Source organism: Armigeres subalbatus, chromosome 1 (genome assembly GCF_024139115.2).
Source record: "Armigeres subalbatus isolate Guangzhou_Male chromosome 1, GZ_Asu_2, whole genome shotgun sequence".
In the NCBI taxonomy this organism is placed as follows: Eukaryota; Metazoa; Arthropoda; class Insecta; order Diptera; family Culicidae; genus Armigeres; species Armigeres subalbatus.
In genome coordinates, this window is record NC_085139.1 from 119,498,042 (window position 1) to 119,522,281 (window position 24,240).

The following is a 24,240-nucleotide window of genomic DNA, read 5'->3' on the forward strand; positions in this document are numbered from 1 at the left end:
TCGAAAAATAAAATTCGAGTGGGTTTTGAATGAAACTTATACATTAGCAACGAAGTGCTGGTGTTTTTGATGCTACTCTCTTGATAATAGAACTGGCCATGTTGAGGTAGCTGGGTTCGATACAATCACATTCTATCGACTGTTTCAAGCGCTATTCGCCAAATTCGAAATCTGTAAATTTTCGGAATAGTGATTTGAATTCTAGGTTTTAAAGGATGTTATGTTTTTGTGATTATCTCAAATTCTTTTCCGAATTTCCCAATGTTTTGATTTACCAGAAAATGAAATTTTGAAAGAAACTTACAAAAGGAAACAATGGGAAACGTCTCCCCGTTGAATGCAACTTGTTGAAAGCAAATTGGTTCAAAATAAGTTGCTAAAACATGAGTGAGGTTTTATTTTGCGAACATAAAAATTCACACATTTTTAATGAAAAAAAATCAAAGAAACTGCAAATAACTTTTTTGCAATTTCGGATCATAATATCACCAGTAAACCATTACAGTTCGCCGTTGAGTCATAAAACGACCTATTTTTCCATATCAACGAAATGGGTGCTATGAATATTATGCAACTAAAATGGGTTGCATAATGTTCATTATAACACTCATTTAGGTGCTATCATGAAAAACCAACATCAGAACAGTATTTACATGACTTCATTTTGCTGAATTAGCTTGGGTAAGTGTTCAAGTGTAAGTGGGGGAATTGAGCGCGACAGGGCCCACCTGGGAAGCAGTGTTACGATAGACGGGGATACCTTTGGAGTAGGTCGAGGAGCTCGTCTACCTCGGATCCTTGCTAACGGCTGACAACAACGTTAGTCGTGAAATACGAAGGCGCATCATCTGTGGAAGTCGGCCCTACTACGTGCTCCAGAAGAAACTGCGGTCGAAAAAGATTCGCCACCGCACCAAATGTGTCATGTACAAGACGCTTATAAGACCGGTTGTCCTCTACGGCCATGAAACATGGACAATGCTCGAGGAGGACTTGCGAGCACTCGGAGTATTCGAGAGACGGGTGCTTAGGACCATCTTTGGCGGTGTGCAAGAAGATGGTGTGTGGCGGCGAAGAATGAACCATGAGCTCACCCAACTCTACGGCGAACCCAGTATCCAGAAGGTAGCTAAAGCCGGAAGGGTACGATGGGCAGGACATGTTGCAAGAATGCCGGACAGCAACCCTGCAAAGATGGTGTTCGCTTTTTTGGATTTGATTGGATTTTTATCAGTGTAGAAATACGTGTCTGTAAAGTTATAATTGAGTAGTGGAATTAAATGGAATAGTACCAACTCGTCTTATGACAAGTGAAGATAAAGTTGTATTGATGGGAATTTTCTCCAAACTACCAAGCACCATTGCATGGTGGCTGCTGAGCATTCGAAGGTTTTTTTTATCGGTTCCAGCAGCGGCCGTTGGTTTCCGCTAAGGGTTTTCAGCGTTTTGATGGTAAATCATTGATGAGTAAATCAGCGTTAGTAGCACTGATGTGAAATTTTCCCGCAAGATTCAGACTCTGGTTTTATTGCCGCCAGAGGTTGAAAATAAATCAGTTCCACCATTTGATGCTAGAAAATATTGATCCGAGACGAACTTTCATCCAAGTACAAAACACAATCGCTTGGTGACGGCAAAAAATTGAATCGTAACGATGCGGTCGGTAGCGAAATCAAGCGAGGAAGACGCTGTAACAAATTTGTTCGGATGGTTGGCGTCAGTAGCAATTCTGCGGTAAATCGACGAATAAAACTCTCGTCTGCGTTAGCAGAACACAAGGAAAATTTTCTCCCAAGGTTCAGTCTATAGTTTGCTTGCTGTCACTGATTGGAAATGAGCATTATTAAAAATTAAATTAATTTTTCTCTCCAGGCTCACCATTGTATTGCGAATATTAACTTGTGCCTACCAGGTAAACTCTCATATTGTTTTCTGTATCAGACCATCAAAATGTTAAAAATGTTCTGTAAAATGTGCTTCATTGTTTTACGTCGGTCACGTCGTGTTGTCGTGTCTTGTCATTTAAAATAAGAACATTTTCAGCTTTTTTGTTTGAGATATCTCAATGCGATCAGCTCATGCGCTGTTTGCCATGGCATTCCTTTGCATACAACAGCGAAGGTGCGTAAAACAACTTTGGCCTTGAAATTTTCATTCAATAATATTTCATCGTCGCCTTAGTAACGTCAGCTCTGCATTCCTAACGCAAGATATGAGCCTCATGAGACGTACATTGAGACACGCTCGCTCAGTTATTTCTTGCACGCGCTAGCTTCTCTCGTCGCACCGAATCGATGCTACGTGAGCTTGTGTAGCTCATGGCACACTGTGTCATCCATGTATACACGAGAATTAAGGACAAGCATCTCGGATTCCAAAACAAAATTCACTCGCGTTTTCAAGGGCACACACCTCAATATGAAAGCATCACACAACTGTCTTTTTCATTATTCTACGCATGCTGCGACGCAGCAAAGCTAAAATAATAAAAACAAAAGTTGTTCGTTGCCTCCGTATTGAGTGGTGTGCCCGTGAAATGTTTTCATTGAATTTAGTTTTGGATTCTGTTATGCTTGTCCTTAAGAGACTTATTAATATTATTTATTTTCAATAAATGCGCATTTCTAATCACTACCGTCTACAGAACCTTGTAAGAAAATTTTACTTAAATTCTGCGGGCGCCGATGATAGTTACTCGATGATATACCGTAGAATTGCTTTGCTTAGCAATCACCCGACGGCCGCCACTGGGACCGATACCGACGCCATAGAACTTTCTGCATTCACCATGAGCTTGTGCTGTGTAGCGTGGAGAGAATCCCTTATTATTCACTTGAGTTCCTTATGTAAATAATAATGATCTTGAAAAGGATCGTTTAATTTCCAAAGTGATCCTTTCCAGTCACAAAACAGCAGCAAAACTAGTCATAAGTTTGCGAGACAATCTCACTTGAGAGTTAATTATTCGGGAGCTGAATAACTCGTTTTTGCAATGACTAACAGCATGTGAGGACATTTCCTTTTAACTACCACCGAAGACGTTTATTCTGCAGCAACCACCGCAACTGGGCTTTCAACCAACGCTCGTATCTCCGTCTCCGAATTTCTCTGCTGGTATCATTTTCGGCAGTCACCAGTGAGCCCAAGTACACAAATTCTTTTACCACCTCGATTTCTCGCACATCACCCGATCCATCGTCGCCTTGATCGACCGTGTCAGTTTATCCGGAAATCCGTGTTCGTGCATTAGCTGCCATAGCTGGTCCCGATCGATTGTACCATATGCGGTTTTGAAGTCGATGAATAGATGATGCGTGGGCACGTTGTATTCGCGGCATTTCTGCAGTACTTGGCGAATGGCGAACACCTGGTCCGTGGTGGAGCGTTCGCCCATAAAACCCGCCTGGTACTGCCCCACGAACTCTCTTGCAATTGGTGCTAGTCGAAAATTTGGGAGTGCACCTTGTAGGCGGCGTTCAGCATTGTGATTGCGCGGTAGTTTCTGCAATTCAGCTTATCGCCGTTTTTGTAGATGGGACACACGACAACTTCCATCCACTCCTGCGGCAACCCCAGGGGCTTTGTTGTTCTTCTGCCGGCCAATCTCCTCCTGGATTTACTGGAGATCTGGAGCCGGTAAAATTATGTCCAGCGTGCGTTCTCCCAGGTTCATCACCATACCATCTTCGTCTGTCACATCGCCATTCAGGTGTTCTTCGTAGGGCTGCCACCACTTTTGGATCACCTCACGCTCGTTCGTGAGAAGGTTCCCGTTCATGTTCTTTACACATATCAGGCTGTGGCACGTAGCTCTTACATGAACGGTTTAACTTCTCATAGAACTTTCGTGTGTTATTAGGGCGGTACAGTTGCTCCATCTCTTCACGGTCCTGATCTTCCTGCTGGCGCTTTTTCGTCCGAAAATCGAGTTTTGTCTGTTCCGCGCCCGTTTATATCGTGCCTCGTTCACCCTCGTGCAGTGTTGCAGCAATCTCGCCCATGCTGCATTCTTCTCTGATCCAGTCGTTTCTCTGATCCGGAGGCATCGTGCCAAGAGAAGCGGTTGCGGTTCTGCCAATGGTGGATCGAATATTTTTCCAACCAAGAATGTTATCGATCATTTAGTAATCTGCGTTTTATCGTTTTGTATTTTGTCAATAACATATTCCAGAGGCTAAATTTTAAAATGTGTTGTATGATGAACTTTAAGTGCGAAGGTTTCTGTACAACTCTGTCTAACAATTTGTTCTTTGAATTTCACTAATAACGGAGCTATAGCGCTAGTAGCAGTAACTTATACTAAATGATTGAAATTTGTTTATCATTTAGTATGAGTTACTGCAACTGGCGCCATAACTCCGTTAATAGTGGAAATCAAACATCGACCTGTTAGGCAGAGTTGTAGAAGAACCTTCGCACTAGAAGTTCACCATACAACACTTTTAAAAATTTAGCCTCGGGGATGAGTTATCGACAAACTACTAAATGATCGAACGCAGATTACTAAATGATCGATAACATCCTTGTTTCCAACCACTTGAAGATGGTGACGCTGCGCCTGGCTGCTCTTCCGTTGAGAGTGTCACTTCCAGCTGCTGCGCGTAGTCTTGGGCTAGTCTACCGTTATGTAGCCGCCCAATGTTTAGCCATGCGGACGACTCCTACGCGTGTTGTACATAGTCGAGAGTTTTGAGCGCAGACATACTGCAACGAGGTAGTGGTCGGATTCAATATTCGCACTGTGATTATATCGAGTCGTATTATCTTTTATATTGCTCGTAATTATTGGTTTTACTCCTGTCTCGTCGGAGGGTCGTTGTTTCAGGTCTGTTTTGTGTTCCACTTGACACCAGGGCTTGGGCTTGTGTGCTTTGACTGGCACACGGTTGCTTCGGTGGGGCCAACTTTTGGATACATGCAGCTTTTATAGTAGTTTAACAGGACCCACTGTCAAACCCCACCACATCCTAGGGAGGCCTCACAACTCGCAGATGGTCTGGGGAGGGATCGTCAAGCCCTTGGACGTGGGCATCTAAAGGCATCTACATCTAGGGAACATTTGTCGCTATGATCGTTTCTGCCAGAGTCTATTATATATAGACTCTGGTTTCTGCTTGCGTACCAATCTTGTACACTCTGAACTGTATTCAGTGATCAAAACTAAGAACACTAAGGCACGCTTTTGGTTCACGTTCTGTAGAATGCATCTCTGTCCTTAATACCACAGTGCACTGTAACTTAAGTCACCTGACGGCGGCAATACGGGTCTCCACTAGGGAATCAATTTTTCTTGGATGCGCTTGCGAAACAAACGACAAAAGAGAATAAACGACAAAGCTTTGTTTTTGTCGGAGATAATAATGACAAAGATCCGATTTTTTTTTGTCAGAAACAAAAAAGAAGACAATTTTGTTGCTAACTTATCATACCGTTATTTTGAATTATCTTTACAGCAAATTTCGGTTTTATACTATCGTAGTTTCTTCTATTATGGAAATATTTGAGCATCTAACTCTGATTACGAAAATAGTATCGTATTTTCGGAAATATCCGAGCATGCAATGGAAATGATTCTTGTCATATTGTGTTCGGATTCTGATAAAGGCTTGTTGCGAAGTGCGTTTGTCAGTTGATGACAAAGAGTATATTGTTAGGCGTTGCTCGAATATTGATTCCCTGGTCTTCACCATAATAACCCCATACAGCAGGGACACTTCCATGCCATCCCCTGCTATGCTAGCCCCTTGTACGCAACGTCGTTCGTTCCCTTCTTGAGCACAATGATTATCCCCCTCGCCCTGGTGTTTTCTACGGACAACATCTCGCAACGCCAAAAGCATCTCTTCAACCGATTTAAGGACGTCCATGTAATTGTACTTATTCATCTTGACTAATGTTGCCACTCCTCTATTTCTCACCTTCATATCCTTTTTCGTAGGATACGTAGATCTACCTTTTCTCCCATACATCGATTCCAGATGGCATGGCAAGTCGGTCGGGTTTCACTCCGTTATGTTCCTGAAGGCCGTCTTGTTATCTTAGAGCGTGCTCTAGCCATTTCCATCCTGCCACGTAGTGCGAAGTCCAGTGACTCTTTTACCATAATTGTTGCGCCCCCATGGAATGCATCAGGTTGAGTACCTTTATCCGTCTTCCCGCCCTCCTTTTCATCTAGTTTTCTGATCAGTTCTCAACCTTTTCTTAGGAGGTACCCCTTTCGAACTTTTTCATTGATTGAGGCACCCTCTATGTTTTTCTTGCTGTTTTTTGCGGCTTTTGAGCCTTTTAAGAAGCTTCTGAGTGTCTTGAAAAGACGCTTATGAGCCTCTTAAACGTACGAACCTCTTGGAAGAAGAATTTCGGGCCTTTTAACGGGAGGCTTCCAAGCCTCTAAAAGGAGGCTTCCGAGCTTCTTGAAAGGTGGCTTACACACCTCTTGAAATGAGGCCTCCGAGGCTTTTTAAAGGAGCCTTCCGACCCTTTTGAAAAGAGCCATCCAAACTTTTTAAAATAATTAAGAATAAAAAGTTGTGCCCATTTTCACCGTAACTAGTGAGAGGATGGAGCAACCGAGGCAACCGATTTAGGGACACTCTCATAAGTACCAAGAAGTTGGATGTTGAGGAAGGTATTCGTGTTTATAATTTCAACAACGATTTTCAAGCAAGTTCTGCAGCATTGTGACGATACTGTTCAACATGGGCTCAAAGTTTTCCGTAAAACTGCAGCTTGTATATGAAAATGGCAGAATTATATATAGCAAATTTTGCGCCGTCTTCTACTCCCGTTCAAACAATATTGTCTCACCAAAATATGCTGCAAGAAAGTGCGAGAGAATGCAAAAACGATGTTTTGTATTGTGCTTTCGCTAATTTCTATGTAGTTAAAGTTCTTCTAGTTAAAGTAGTTCTAGTTAAATGTGTGAGCATTTGTTTTGACACGTTGAAAAATTAGCACGGATCTTCGGTGGAGAAAGCAATAAAATGATCTAATTTATTCCTAGCCAGAGAATTATTTGAACTTACAAAGCTTATAAATCTTTATTATGACCAATTGTTTAAAAAAAACCTAAAGAACTCAAAATTATGATGAAATTTTTAAAATACGGTTTTCCAGCGGCTTACTAACAAATTTAAATACATATAGGTAGTGGTCGGCAAAATAAAGTGCCCATTTTCCGTTTTCATACAAAACGGTCAACTTTGAAGCTCCAGACCTCGGACATTTATCAGAACTCTGATATAACATGAATTTTACTATACCTTAGTTTCAACCATATTGGCTTGTCTGTGATATTGGCACAGACAAACAGACATAACACATTGAACATTTACTCATCAAATTCATCGTCGTCCAAACACTAACGACATCTGTTGTTTTCAGTAAGTTGGGCAAATCACGAACCAGATGGCGATAGCGAGCAAACGTCAAACTCGAGCAAATTCGATGCGCGCGCCACGAGTGATCGATTGGCCAACTAATGATTATTTGAATTGACCAGTAAATCAGTGAACGATGGAAATTTGACGAGTGTCTGTTTGTCTGTGATATTGGTTTACAGCGTAAAATAATATTGCGGTGAAACCAAAACAATTTTTTTGCGCAATTTTTTTTTAATATTTTAAATTCTCTAGGTTTCTGACTAAAAATGTGTATTTTGGCAATACAAAAAGTGCCACATTCAGCTAAGTGAACTATCAAAATTCATCAGTTGCACCTTATGAATCTTCGACTGATTATTGCACCAACAGCGTTTTATATACGGAGTTGTCTCAGCGTATGCCCAAGCTTCGCTATGTGGTCTACATGCAGGCCTCTCGATCTCGATTTTAGATTGAAATCATTTTTCGTAAGACGATTTCTTGTGGCATACATTCTTACATCCAGTTTTTCTCAGTGCAGAATTACTACTGACATACCTTGCCTTTAATTTTTTTGTATTCGAGACTATTAGTAGATGTTGAAGGATAACAAGACGAATTTAACAATCAAAAACGATTTTTATTTACTTTCCGTTATCGACACCCTATATCGTTCATTATCCTGCCTGACGTGAAGGAGAAGAAGATCATAGTTGACATGAATCGTAAGTAACCTGGCGATTTCCACTTGGAGTTTTTTGGTGCAATTCCTCAAATTTAATAAATTGCTACCAGGTTTACATTTGATCGGGTTGATAATAATAGTAGGTACAACTCATTTTTATTTTGAACTTTTGGCGGTGTAAAAATAGTGACTTTAGTGACCATTTTCTAAAAAAAAAATGACTTTAGTGACTTTTGGATGCAAATAGTGACTTTTTAGTGACTAAAAAGTGACTTGCTACCAGCCCTGCTTATGCGAATCCACGGGACGAATAGAGAATCTCCTTCCAGAAGAAAGCTAGTATATACAATAATATGACTTAGCCCTCGTTTCCCAGATTGATCCAATAGATGGGGACTAGAGCCCGCCCTTTATTCACGAAATGTTAACAATAGGAAGTTGGAGATTCCATTCTTCCTATCCAAATCACTTCAATCGGGTGCCCTGATGGTTATTTAACATTTTTTACGTTATTTTCATATAATTTTTAATGTAAATTAATAATATATATTGGAATTGGCTTACCAAATTTCCGTTCTGGAGCAGTTGAAAGGCAGAACTAGTGGATCATAAAGGCATTATCAGCTTCAGGGACTTCGGGAAATTGTTGACAATCGCTACAACACATGCGACTTAATTGTGAGTTCGAATCACATCGTTTCTATCCTGTGTTTGTAGTGCACACATTTGCAGTCATTTTCACCTGATGCCTATACGCAAAAAAAAATGTTGCGGTCGAAACTACCATTCCGAGGGTTAATTTAAAAATACGCACCGACGATTTTCAGCAGACAACAAACCCGTTTGATTTTACCATGCGCGCAGTAAAAATCAACTGGGGTCCTGGTGGATTGTTGTTACATGAACTGAATCAGTGGTAAATTTGTCCGACAGCATGCTTAATTTAACTGAAAATTTGTGGTTGTTTTAAAAACATGGCGTAGTCTACAAAATAGTAATTGTTACCATGGAATTTTTTTCTGTGTAGTTAAAATTTGCGATATTTTTCTTAGTGTATCAACGGATTGTTTGTTGTTTTCTAACAGCAAACAAGAAAAATATGACAGTTCTAACAGCAAACAAAAGAAAATTTTGTAAACACGGCCCAAACACTGGGGATGGCGAGGGCTAGACGAGGTACGGGATAGGGATGCTGTTACTAAACATTCCAGTAAACGTGTGTGGACTTGGTGCGGAGTGTAAAGGAGTCCGACGTTCAATTCTGCAAGGTCGTATTGATTCCTCGCCAGAAACGTTTCAAAACGTTACATTTTTCAAAATTTCATTTTTAAATTCGGATATCAAAACAGGGTCATGAGATGATTTCTAGCATATTATTTTGACTTGTTATACTGCATACTGAATCATACGTCCAAGCACCTTTCGCAAATCTTGCCTTGCCTTCACATTGCTTGCCTTTTGCGACACAGCGGCGCTACTGCGTTGTCTCTTCAAATCAGCCAGTGTGGACTATATTGGTAATAGAGTATATTTGTAAAAACGTAAGCTTAGCTTAGCTTTATTGACTGTACCCATCGTAGTTGCTTGTCGTGATTGGCTGAGAAACAACAAATAATGCACAGCTCACCAATTGAATAGTTTTCTCAGGACTAGAAAGCTATTCTCACTGCACATGCTTCGGAGTTTCTTTAATTCAAGACCAATAATGATGCCGGCCACGTCCTAACAGTCATTTAGGATAAGGGGAGAAAAATTAGTTCGATTAGTTGCTACAAGAGACCGAGGAATCCTCTGCATCTCCATGAGCGCACTGGAAAGTATGTTAGTTGGGAAGGAAATATAATGGAAATCGCCTTGGTAAGCGACTAATTATTTCATTTGAACGACGCCATATTCATGATGATACAAAAACGGAAAAGCAACGTGTGTCTTCCCGAAGACCGATTTGCGACGACTAAAACACGCACTGCACAACGTTGCTCGATAGCTACTCAAAAAAAAAAAACACGCACTGAACTGATTAACTTTATTGCTGGCCGCACATTGCAGAACACAGAGCACGCGCGACCGTTCTGCTGTCCGAAACAAAAGAAAACACGCAATCTTGAGTATATTTGTAAAAAAAAAACGTAAAAATTCGAAAATGGCGTCGAGCTGCTCGGCTACTGCCCGCATGTTTGGTCAGGGTCTGCTGGTCGTTGCAGTAGTCGTGTTGAGCACCGGTCAGTGGGCACTCCCGCTTAGTGTACAATTGGTGGTGGTAAAGTCAGCTAGTGTTTTATGGGACGGAAGGCAGTCACCAGTACAAATTCGTAGTGGGGGCAAAGGTTGTCCTTCATGGAGTCTCTTAAGCAGGTCCACGCGAAATCGATCAACAATAAAACTTCAATACTTTGAATTTAGGATAAAATTTGCAAAAGTAATGAGTATAGCAAAATATGTCTTTTCACAGGAGCTGAGATAAGACATCATACTGTCCCTTTGAAACCATTTGCCTGTCAGAAAAGGCCGATTCCTTATGTTTGCACACGGGTACTTTGTTATGAGGTCTACAGTAGCCTTACGAGCAAAGGCGAAGGATAGCCGTAGAGTTCGATTCTCGGTCCGGTCTATAGGATGTTTTCAGGTTGGAAACTTTCTCGACACCCTGGGCATAGTATATCCATTGTACTTGCCACACATGATACATACTCATGCAATGGTGGGCATAGAAAAGAATTCAATCAATGCCGTCGATGACACCAAATGGCTGAACGGATTTCATGAAAATCTTACCACTCTTGACAATCTCTGCATTTCATATTACCCCCTCTGAAACGATGATGAATAAGAGGAAGGAAATAGCATTACCTGGCACAAGTCAAAGAAACTCGTGAACGCTTCTGACTATAATCTGTGGCAGCCCTTACTTTGCACCGTTCAATGTGGAAAAACGATCCATAAAAAATGAAAAACGATCCATAAATAACATCTGAATGTTCCATAAATCCATAAAATAGTTCGAGAGATTCCATAAAGAATATTTTTATGATCCATAAAACTTTGAAAAATGATCCATAAAAACTATATATTGATCCATAAAATTTCAAATTTGCGCAATTTATATCCTGATGATGATCCATAATTTCAGCCATATGATCCATAATTTTGGTCATATGTTCCATAATTTAGTTAATGTGATGGTGTTAAGGTGATGAAGAAGGCCAATGAAACTATATTAATTGATCCACACATTTTATAAAATCTATGGATCATTTATCAAAATTTATGGATCATATCACCAAAACTATGGATCATTTGAACAAAGTTATGGATCAAATGGCCAAAATTATGGATCATATGACTAAAATTGTGGATCATCATCACGATAAAAAAATGCGCAAATTTGAAGTTTCATGGATCGAAATATAGCCATAGAAAGTTTGAAATGGCCCAAGCGAGATTTTTGATTTCCTAAAACTTTTTTATTTTCAAAATGCTAGACGACTGGGAGGGTTGGCCCTTCGAATTTGAAATACTTTAAAAAAATAACAATGAACAAATCTAACGTACATCATCGTCAAGGAGAGCATCACGTAGCCTTCTCAAGAACACAATTATTTTCCTCTCCATTCTTCATTTCAGCTGTCGAATAAAGCATTCCGGTTTTGTTGGTCGATTAAATATTTCTCTGCACCGCTGCGTGTTTGGCATTTCCACTTTCTCGGTGGAATAGGTTCACCTCTTATCATCGACCGGGGAATCAACTTACATCGTGATTCTGTAACTTCTCTCGATGTGCCCCGCGCGCGCAGTACTTCCACCCAACCGAAACAGCGCTATCCAGCCGGGGAGAACTCATTTGAATGCTATGTTCGTTTTGTTCCAAGAACACTCCGAACTCTGGCTGATTGGGTTGACGTTGACTGGCGGTGCGCGCCTTATGTACTTCTGAAACAAGCTGCCGGCTTTCTTTTGGTACAAAGTTTCCGCTTTCGAGTGAACCATTTTTGCTAGGTAATGTAACACGTTACAAGATTGAAAAGTTTATATTTCTCATAACGAAACCGTATTGAAAGGTCATAATTTTGTCGGTACGTTTACTTTCAAGACTGGTTAAAAACCGTACAAATTAGTTGTTCTGAATTTCAAACAGAGCTTGCCAGTCTTTTCTGAAAGCAATGTCTTCGCTCTGCCCGCGAGGGCTGAGTGAGGGACATTTCAGCACCACTGCGTTTCCGGCGAAGCATTATTATACCGCTGAATTGTTGCGTGATTTAATCACTATAATTCATGCTTTATTGGGCTTTGAGATTTTCGGTGATAGATGGCAGAAGCCAAGGATGACGTAAGGGTTCCACTTGATTGACAGCGTACCTGCGGAGGTTGTACGCAGTCGTTTCTATAGGATACGAAAGGCATTCGGAAAGGTGATTCAACACGAAGTTTCAATAGTTACCTAAAGGGTTGAATGACTGGTAGGCGGTATACTTTGTTACGCTGCCAGATTTTGATAAGTTTTCGGTTGATTACTGACGGCTGATGAAAATGGTTTTCCTGTTTTCTTTTAAATGTTTGAGGTCATGGATATATTGCTCGTAGATGATTGCAGTTGAGGTTGGGGAAGTGTTTCGTTAAAGAAATGGATTATAATTATGTTCTATTCTATGAACTCGTTCATAGTATCAATTGTTAAAAAAAAACATTTTTTTTATTTAACTTTACTTTTACAATTCCTTATTATAATACCGTTTTGATAGAAATACCTGTTTAAAACAACCCTTCATAGATTAATAAAAGCATGAATATTAGTGTTATGGGTTTCGTGGCCGTGCGGTTAGCGACGTCAATCATTCGGTTCGAATCTGCCCCGGTAAGGAGAAAACTTTTCTTAAAGCGAAAAGTTCTCCACTGGTCCACTGGGTGTTGTGTAAATGTCCTTGTCCGTTGTCTCATGCTAGATGTTAAGTGTTCAGTCTGTGCGACCTCTGGTCGAAGACGATGATTCTGTCTGTCTTTTTATACTTTTAATGTACAAACAACATTTTTGCATTCTTAATGTGATTTTTTCATATTTGAAGAGTGCACCAGAAAAAAACAGGACGAATATACAATATTGCTAGATTCTCAAACGACTCAGAGTTTTGAGAGTTAACAGCGCAGCTATACTTACTTGTTTTTGTGAAGTTCCTTCTTTGACACGCAAACGGCAGTGTATGCATCTTCCAGTAAGCATAATTCTTTCTTTTTGCAATTCAGTGGTTTGCACAGATCACCTGAAATTCAAAAAAAGGAAAATGGAAAACATAAGTATTATTTTTTAACACAAACTTTCTAGGATAGATTGACTATGATGGTGGTAGGTTATGGCTTTCAGTTATGGCGGTTACATATAATTATGCGACGGTCATCGCATTAATGCTGAGTATTAAGGTCCAAAGTGTGCCATGCGGTCACACCACTGTCCACGCCGTTCAACATGCAGCCCGGTTACCAGGCCACCGTCAGCAGAATTAGAACCGTCCAACAAGGTCAGCCAGGAAATGCAGAGTAGGCAAGTTTAAGTTTTAAATGGGAATCCTTCAACCCTTCGAGAGTCAGTATGTTCCCGTACAACCGGAACCAATACCTTTTTCTCTATATTGGGAATCTGGTTTATCTCGCAGAATAAAATATAAAAAAAATAGTTGTTTCAGATATAAGTAGTTATTTAGACATTACCCTCAAAATCCCTCCACTTTGAAACTTGGATTCTGTCAGGAGTTACCTTAATCACACTGACCACAAGAAAGTTTGTCTCCATAAAAATCCGTTATATAAGAATCTGAAATTTGTAGCACATTTAATCATCTTGTATCCGTCGGATCGCTATTTGATTTATAAAGTGAATTATGATAAAAACAAGCATTTTTGATGGACTAAAATTTATATGAGATGTCAGATTGAAGTCAGCACTTCAATGGACTACAATAGAAACGTTTTTTCATCACTACAATTTTTTGTAAGGACGTGGCCGACGCTATTGTTAATTTCAAATATTATTTATTATTAAATAAATTTGTATTATGAAATTGGCTAATTAGTTACATTATCGTTTGATTACCATTCTTGAGTTTGTTTCAATTTTATTTGAACTACAATCTCCGAGTTATGAATAATATTGCAAAAATGTCAATTATGATGCACGCGCATCACTTAAATACACTCCACGTACTTTGTAGTAGATATTTTAAGTATTTAGTTTTAATCATGCAAACAAAAAAAAATTGAAATTTTGTATGAAATTTTTTTCCCGTTTTTGGCAACATCCCCATTTTGGCAACATTAAAATCCGGTCGTGTTGCCAAAATCGGGATGTGGACTGTATATTCTATAGCGACTTTTTCGTGAATTTATAGCCTCTTTAATTTTTCAGATCCAGGCCCGAAGTCCAGTGATAGCAGTATTCTACAACCGAAACACCACCGTGTAACGTTGTGCTTACAGGTTATTTATAGTAATAGTAGTTAGTAGTAGTTATTTATAACCTGAAATTGATGTTTCAGAGTAAAGTTCGGAGCACAGTAGCTTTCCAGGATTATCTGCCAGATCACTATTTCATATATTGCCTAAATTTTCTTTACAATATTACTGATTTGATTGTCTATATATTATATGGGGTTGGAAGGGTGCATCAGGGCATCAATGAAGTTACAACTGGACAATGAAGTGGTAGCCAATCGGTGTCAAGGAAGGAAAGTATTAGTCGTTCGCGTCTATTACTTTTGTCTCCAACAGTTGTTAACCAGTTGACGCGCCCTTCTTCAAACAAACCTTCCCGTGGAAAGCTTGACAAGTATTGCAAATTTCATTGTTCTTTTTGTTGAATCTTTCTGCTGGAAGGAGACTCTCATTTTCCCGTGGGTTTCGTGTAAGTGTCTCTGCTTACAGGTCCACCACCCCCATTTTTGGCCCTTCATACAGCAGTATGTAAGACCATACAGCAGTATAGCAAGACCATGCTGAGGATGGCTGGGTTCGATTCCCGGTGCCGGTCTAGACAATTTTCGGATTGGAAATTATCTCGACTTCCCTGGGCATAAAAGTATCATCGTGTTAGCCTCATGATATACGAATGCAAAAATGGTAACTTGGCTTAGAAACCTCGCAGTTAATAACTGTGGAAGTGCTTAATGAACACTAAGCTGCGAGGCGGCTCTGTCCCAGTGTGGGGATGTAATGCCAATAAAGAAGAAGAAGAAGAAGAAGAAGAAGAACAGCAGTATGTTGAATTCAAAATCATATTGAAATTTGACCTTACTGTCAAGTGGAACCGCATGCAGAGCAAGACTCTAGCCAGGATGGTGGCTAACTACATACATACATACATACATTACCCTCAAAATCCCTCCATCTCATACCATGAAACCGCCCATGTTCCTGAGGATACGTCTAGCATCTCTATCTATGTAGTTTACCATCTACAATGGTGGTATTCCTGCTTTAGTTCCGGAGATATCGAAGAGAGGGAGAGAAAGAGCAGATTGGTCTACGAAACGAAAAAAGGGGAGTCCGCGTCTGCTAGTCCAGAAATATAGACGTGAAAAAACAAGCAGAGAAAGTTTTTCAAAATATTGCCCTTTTTGTGGGCCTCGTGGTAAGAGTTCGAAGTGCGTTGAAGTGATGGCCGAGTGATAGGCTTCCCAGTAAATTGTGAAGAACGGTCGAAGAATAGCCGGTGGTGCGCAGAATTCACCATTCGTATCGCCACGGCGTTGTTCCTTTCTGGAGGCGAAAGAAGGGAGAATCGGCGAGCTCCGGGCTGGTGACCGACGAGTTTTCGTTATCGTCGAGCCACACGCAACGGTAGGCGGCAACCACAGTCTTGGAGATGAGGGCTCTAGTGAGGTCCGCGGGTTCGCTCCGCTTGCTAGAGTTCAATATCCGATGAGTTGCCACCCCGTCTGTGAGCCCGAGAAACGTCGACTAAGAAGAAGAATGGCTGGATTCATCCTCCGAAGGTCGACCGTAAGGCAAATAGGTGGAATTTCCTGGACAAGCCCAATCCGCCCTCGTAACACGTGGTAGACCAGCAGTCATTGATTTCGTGGCAAAAACACTCCACGTGAAGTGGCCGTTTAGCAACGGCTGGTGCCCAGAACCACTTAGGGTTCTCCCCGCTACGAATCAAACGATCCAGTCACCCGTGAGATGGTATGTGACCATCGGACCAGCCTAGCTGCCTGCCATCCTCGTCAAACCAACGACGCTACCGGCATGCCCGAAGTAATCCACCGAATCCCATCGAGCCGTGTCAGGCTACTCCTGGACACCGAAAGGACCACCGAATATTGCTACCCTGCCGAAACAGTTCACCGAGATACTCGAGACCATCCCAACTGGCCGTGGAGGGCCTCCTGTAGGCCGACAAGTAAACACCGAACCGGCGGCCCTGCCCGCTGTTCTCGAAGCACTCCATCGAAGGCCATTCGTGGTGGCTGCCTTGTTCAGCAATAACGACGCAAGTATGACGTTCCTCTTTTGCTTAGTTGAGTTAAGGTGCTTTGGTATGGCAGCAACGATGCATCCTCCTTCCTTCCTCTACTAACCCATACCTAATGTTTACATAAAAAAATAATGTAAAGCCTACTCTCATGTGTTCGTGCCACTTCATTATTTTCATTTATTCAGTCTACATCTATACAGATAACACTGAATCGACAATTTGACGCCACAATACACGGTTCGAGGCCGCTTTTCCCCATCCTCGGATACGCCCCACGCTCGCCAAGTCGTTTTGAACCTGCTCTGCCCATCTCGCTCGCTGCGCTCCACGCCGTCTCGTACCTACCGGATCGGAAGCCAACACCATCTTTGCAAGCAGCCCTGCAACCTGCAACCGGCATTCTTGCAACATGTCCTGCCCATCGTACCCTTCCGGCTTTAGCTACCTTCTGAATACTGGGTTCGCCGTAGAGCTGGGCGAGCTCGTGGTTCATTCTTCGCCGCCACACACCGTCTTCTTGCACACCGCCAAAGATGGTCCTAAGCACCCATCTCTCAAATACTCTGAGTGCTTGCAAGTCCTCCTCGAGCATTGTCCATGTTTCAAGTCCGTAGAGGACAACCGGTCTTATTAGCGTCTTGTACATGACACATTTGGTGCGGTGGCGAACCTTTTTGCCTTTCTCGTATACAAAGTATACAAAGTATACGTAAAGGCTATATGTTCGCTCCAAAAACAAACTTTTTATAGAAGGCGCGGAGACCCATAGTGTTATATACCAATCGACTCAGCTCGACGAATCGAGGTGATGTCTGTGTGTGTGTATGTGTGTGTGTTTGTGTGTGCGTGTGTATGTGTGTGTGTGTGTCTGTGTGTGTATGTGCGCAAAAAGTCTAGCCCACTTTTCAGGTACTTACCCTTAACCGATTTGCTCGCAACAAGTTGCATTCGACGCAGAATCCTGTCCCATTGTTTCCTATTGAAAATTGGCAGGATCGGACTATGGGCTCAGAAGTTATAGTTAAAATACTTTTTTTTTAGACAACAACGAGTGTAAAAGTCTAGCCCATTTTTCAGGCACTTACCCTTGACCGATTTGCTCGCAACGAAATGCATTCGTCGCAGAGTCCTGTCCCATTGTTTCCTATTGAAAATTGGCAGGATCGGACTATGGGCTCAGAAGTTATGGTCAAAATACTTTTTTTTAGACAACAACGAGTGGAAAAGTCTAGCCCATTTTTCAGGCACTTACCCTTAACCAATTTACTCGCAACAAGTTGCATTCGACGCAGAATCCTGTCCCATTGTTTCCTATTGAAAATTGGCAGGATGGGACTATGGGCTCAGAAGTTATGGTCAAAATACTTTTTTTTTAGACAACAACGAGTGTAAAAGTCTAGCCCATTTTTCAGGCACTTATCCTTCACCAATTTACTTGCAACAAGTTGCATTCGACGCAGAATCCTATCCCATTGTTCCTATTGAAAATTGGCAGGATCGGACTATGGGCTCAGAAGTTATGGTCAAAATACTTTTTTTTAGACAACAACGAGTGGAAAAGTCTAGCCCATTTTTCAGGCACTTACCCTTAACCAATTTACTCGCAACAAGTTGCATTCGACGCAGAATCCTGTCCCATTGTTTCCTATTAAAAATTGGCAAGATCGAACTATGGGCTCAGAAGTTATGGTCAAAATACTTTTTTTTAGACAACGAGTGGAAAAGTCTAGCCCATTTTTCAGGCACTTACCTTTAACCGATTTACTCGCAACAAGTTGCATTCGACGCAGAATCCTGTCCCATTGTTTCCTATTGAAAATTGGCCGGGTCGGACTATGGGCTCAGAGGTTAAGGTCAAAATACTTTATCTTTTGACGAAGACGAGTGAAAAAATCTAGCTCACTTTTTTGGCACTTATCCTTTACCGATTGTTTCGCAAAAGTAGCGTTCGACGAGGGATCCCGTCCCATTGCTTTCTATTGAGAACTGGGCAGACGGGATCAGAAACTATGGTCAAAATACATTTTTAAGCAAAAAAGGCGTGGAAAGTCAGGCCAACTTTTCAATCAATTTTCATCAACCGATTTGCGCGCAACAAATTGTGTTCGACGGGGAATCCTGTCCGATTGTTTTCCAATGAAAATTGGGACTCTGGGCTCGAAAGTTCTAGCCAATATATTTTTTGCCTTTCTCGTATTCAAAGTAAAAAAATAAAAAAAAATTTAGCCATTGTATATTTTTTACAAAAAAAAACTTTTTTAAAAGAAGCCCAAGAACTAATATTTTATTAGTAAAATGCTTTTAAAAAGTTCACTTAGTTTTGGGACACTTGGTCATTTGTTTAACAACAAGTTGTATAGGACGGCGAATCCTGTTTCATGTTTTTATTAAGTTTCTGCCCATTGTTTTGTATTAAATTGACCATAAAAAATTTAGCCAGAATATTAGATATTAAGAACTAACTTACTTTTCGAGCACGTTCAAAGAGAGATCTGAGTAGAAAAAGCCGCGTAGTCGATAGCAGTTCTATTCTGCTGTATATGAATATTAAAAAATGTATGTGACTTCGTAGCTATTGAATTGGCATCGACAAATACAGATTAAAAATTGTCTCAAGTCACGCTTTTTTGGAACAGAAATATTCCATAAATAGAGGGGGAGTAACTTCAATGTTCATAGAAACGAGCGTTTTTCAATTGCGTTTATCTTAAATCATTCGATTAATACTCATAACTCATGTTCTATTTGATTTCCGTGGATATAATAAAGAACTTGAAATCCAAAAATCGCTAGCTCGGTTGATGGAATTTTGAAACCCTTTGTAGGACTAATTACACATACATCGGAGTAAGCTGCTCAATTGGTTTGTGAGTTAGGAGATGGCGAAATCTGCTTTAATCAGGGAAATTCAAAGTATCAAGTCTTCCAATTAGTTTCCGGCGTAACCCACTTCTATCTACCACAAGCATTTCATGCGCAACCGAGAATAGGATTTGAGCTAATTTGAATTATCGTTAAACAAATAAATTTCATTATTAATGAGCGTTTGTGGTTTTGAGGGAAAGTTATCAGGTAATCAATTTTTTACTCTTTTACTATTATCCGATAATGATAAGGTACGTCCTAATAATAATGTAAATAGGATGTAGTTTGTCAAAAATGCTTGCTACATACGTTTGAACATTCTTGGTTTTCTAAAAGGTGACGCTTATAGTTTGTGTAGATTACGAGATGTTACACGACAACTTTGACATCAAGAGCCTCCTTATTATAGCTTTATCCTGATAAAGCTTGTAGTCGGAATAGGCTCTCCAAATAGTTTTAGCTACATTCTCAATATTTCGAAGAAACGATTTTTTTTTAGATTTCGGAACATGTGTAATTTGAATAGTTCACTATTTTTGGTTTTAATTCTTTCAAAAATGGACGCATTCAGGCCAGTACTGGAATAAGTCGTGATCATCATAAGACAGAGAGCAAAGCACCTTTTTCTATTTCAGGAGACCAAATGAAAGAATCGTGGGTTCTTTGATCAATATCGCATGGAAGGCAGTCATGAAAGGATGTTGTGCTTTATTTTAAAATTAAAGTTTCTAAATTATTTTAATACATATATGCAAAGAATTGTGACTAGTCGATAAATTAATCATATTCCTTTAATTCACCGGGTTGACAGTGGTAATAAACACAATAATAAAGCAGATATTGCACACTTTCATGCCCTGTCACGGGACAAATATTTTTTGAGATTTTTGTAGCATGCCATTCATCCTTCGCGTTTCTATAGATATTGAAAGGGACAGATATGTAAACATCGCGTGACATCTCTCATTGAAAATGAGAAATTCCAGTACTGATTCAGGCTTTTGATTGATTATTTGTTTACAATTTAAATTCATAAAAAGATATTTTGCAATTTCTGATCATAATACCTGGTTTACAGTTAGCATTTGAGTGATAAAACGGCCTACTTTTCCATACCAATGACATGCATGGGTGCTTTAATGAACATTATGCAACTCAAATGGGTTGCATAAAATCCATTATTTTCCATTATAGCAAATACTGGTTTTCCAAGTATGTAGCACTCATATGGGTGCTATAATGGAAAACCAGCATTAGAACAATGGTTACATGGCCACATTTGGCTGAATTGGCTTGGGTGGGTGTTCAAACAGTGTATTCTCTGTGTCACGTAATAAATAAAATAATTTGGTGAGCATGACATCAAATTCTCCAAAGGCAGGTTTATTTATCGCTCTATGGTCTGTCGAGCACCTAATGTGGCACGATAACATGGAATCTATTTGTTTTCTGCAGCAACACGATTTTTTGATTGATCATGTGAAGTAAATAAAATTGTACCATTTTGGTACAGATTTATCATACTCGTGCTGAAAAAATCATCTTCTTGCAACTAGTTGCACAAACTACTATTCTCAATTCTTTGCAATGAAACTGCCATAGCATCATTCCAGGAATGAATATGTACAAGATACAGTGATGACCCGATTTTTAGCATGTTTAAATTTTTCTGCCCCTGATTTCGTCTACAACCGATTTTATGACGGGTTTGATATGGTTTCTCCACGAGTCAAAACCATTAATTGCTTTATATTTGTTCTATTTGACCTCTCTAAAGAATTTTTCTCGACACATTTTATAAAGAGCGAGAAAGGCATCAACACTGCTAGGTGGATTAATCTGGGTTTTTGACCATAGTTTCTGCTGGAGCCCGTAGTAGGCCCGACTTCCACAGATGATGCGCCTTCGTATTTCACGATTGACATTATCAGCCGTTAGCAAGGATTCGAGGTAGACAAATTCCTCGACCACCTCGAAGGTATCCCCGTCTATCGTAACACTGCTTCCCAGGCGGGCCCTGTCGCGCTCGGTTCCGCCCACAAGCATGTACTTTTTTTTACGCATTCACCACCAGTCCAACTTTTGTTGCTTCACCTTTCAGGCGGGTGTACAGTTCTGCCACCTTTGCAAATGTTCGGCCGATAATGTTCATGTCATCCGCGAAACAAATAAATTTACTGGATCTGTTGAAAATCGTACCCCGGATGTTACACCCGGCTCTCCGCATGACACCTTCTAGCGCAATGTTGAACAACAGGCACGACAGTCCTTCTTGTCTTAGTCCCCGGTGCGATTTGAACGAACTGGAGTGTTCGCCGCATCTCCAAGTTCCTCCAGGAATTCCTCCGGAAGTTCCTCCAGGAATTCCTCCGGAAGTTCCTCCAGGAATTCCTCCGAAAGTTCATCCAGGAATTCCTCCGAAAGTTCCTCCAGGAATTCCTCCGAAAGTTCCTCCAGGAATTCCTCCGGAAGTTCCTCTAGGAATTCCTCCGGAAGTTCCTCTAGGAATTCCTCCGGAAGTTCATCCAGGAATTCCTCCGGAAGTTCCTCCAGGAATTCCTCCGGAAGTTCCTCCAGGAATTCCTCCGGAAGTTCCTCCAGGAATTCCTCTGGAAGTTCCTCCAGGAATTCCTCTGGAAGTTCCTCCAGGAATTCCTCCGGAAGTTCCTCCGGAAGCTCCTCCAGGAATTCCTCCGGAAGTTCCTCCAGGAATTTCTCCGGAAGTTCCTCCAGGAATTCCTCCGGAAGTTCCTCCCGAAGTTCCTCCAGGAATTCTTCCGGAAGTTCTTCCAGGAATTCCTCCAGAAGTTCTTCCAGGAATTCCAGGAATTGAAATCAACTTAATAACTCATATGAACTAGGATAAAAAATGCTTCCTCAATAAGCGCTACGTGAAACTCAACTTAACAATATGAATGCTTTTTTGATCCCATTACCCTACTGCTTCAATAGTCCTTCAATAGCCGTCGGCGTGGTAAAAAATATTCAGCGGCGTGGTCTAATAAAGCAGCACGCCTATTCATTTTCGACGGCGTAGGGTAAATTATCGGCGACGGCGTGGCATGGTTCCTGATTTTTGCTTTTTGAGCGTGAGGTGGATTTGAAAAAAAATTTGAACGGGTTTCACCTTAAGGATAACTTCCCACGCTGGGTCTATTACCCAGCAGGACAATCTTTTAGGAATGCTTGGAAACTCTACATGCAAAACACTTGGAAGATAGAGAGGAGGATGGTACAATATGCTTCCTTTATACTCTCTCAATATTTTTTATTCATAAACTAAAATATTGAATAATTTAAACACAAATAGGCAGACCCACTAGTTGCAAATCACGTTCAAAAGGTTTTTGTGATTTTCTAGTGTGAATTGTGAATTGCTACAATACAGAAAAAGTATTGTGAATTTTTAAGGCATGTAAAACATGTGTAAGATATGAGCTTGATGTAAAACTACGCAAGGAAGAGAAATAAACGGTGAAAGTCGCATTGGTTTTTGGCCTCAGTATGAATGAAAATCTTGCAAATAAACTAAAAAATGGCAAATTAATAAAATTCATTGATAAATCAACAGATTTTAAAATATTTCCGTTTAAACACTGAATAATTAAAGTTGGATTGAAATGGAAATGTTAACTATTAAATGTGATTTTACTATTTTACGATTTAAGATTTCTTTACCTTTAAAGTATCGATTTTTCTCTACCCTATATCCATGCAGCCAATTCAACTGTGCAACCTTGCAGCACTTGAACCAGCTGTCTGCCCCCTACTCGGGGTATTAGGTTAGTGTTTTGCATGAGAATCCGATTCCAGACAGGGGAAAAAGCGATGAATATAGAACCGTTGACATCAACACAACAATAATGAAACATCCAGGTCTCACGAAGGCACGTGTGGCATTTTGCTATTTGTTCTACATATCTATATTGTAGCTCCGCACCCCTTTCTCGTCCTTGAATGACGCATGCATTCTTGGCCTGCAGCTAGGCAGTAGCAAGCTTCAAGATCAGCCTCGCGAATACGACTGGTTGCATTTGAATGGAACTCGCTGAACGAATTCCTGCTTCGTCTAGCGGGAAGGACTCAATTTCATTATATTCCGCCCCACAAAACGTATCCCGTGGGGAAGTTCTGACCTGAAACAATGGCACTCCAACTACAATATTATGAATAAATTTGCATAATTTCCCATCAAATATCGCTCCTCCACCAGCTGAGTGCAAGCATTCTCGTTCATCGCCGCCGTTGTCGACGTCATCGTCATGGTAGTCTAGCATCGACGTTGAGTCATTTTATGCATCCATCCAACCGGGAAAACCAAGCCGTTGAGGACACGGCCAACTTAGAACTTAATGAAACGCGTGATCCCCGCACTATTCATCCCGAGTGCGCGCGCGCTCAAATGGAGGCTGATGGAGGACGCACTCCTCTAGTTGCCATCATTAGCACGGAGTGTCGGTCTCATCACCCCTGAGGCAGAAACCACAAGCCATCGCAAATTGGGCCGGTACATTTGGGACCCCCTGCGTAGAACCTGTCAGATGGTGTCAAGCCAAGAGATCGGTTTTCGTCTCGTAGGTCAGGGATTTGGCCGACGGTATTAGCAGCAGAGTAGAGCAGTGTAGGAAGTAACCGCGAATAGAATGGGTCGAGTACGAGACCGTCGTGGCCCCAGCCACAGACTGCAGACCACATCAGCGCTGCTTCTTCTGCATGTAGGGTGGAGTAGGGCAAAATCCGCTGTCGGTTTTGTAATTACCACCATATTTTTTTAGAAACATCGTATTACAGCTAGACGTTTGCTGTTTATTTTTTTAGGTTTCCAATCTTATCTGGCAATAACTATGAAATTTACTCGTTTCTAG

At 40.9% G+C, this 24,240-nt stretch overlaps 1 protein-coding gene across 1 annotated transcript in view; it reads right to left on the reverse strand.

The window, feature by feature from the left end:
- The window catches only part of LOC134206487 (proteoglycan Cow-like), a 504,826-nt gene that overhangs the window by 47,047 nt on the left and 433,539 nt on the right, over positions 1–24,240 (reverse strand). The window contains exon 3 of the mRNA XM_062682216.1: positions 13,199–13,301. Within this exon, the coding sequence (XP_062538200.1) occupies positions 13,199–13,301 (103 nt within the window). The remainder of the gene's footprint in view (positions 1–13,198; positions 13,302–24,240) is intronic.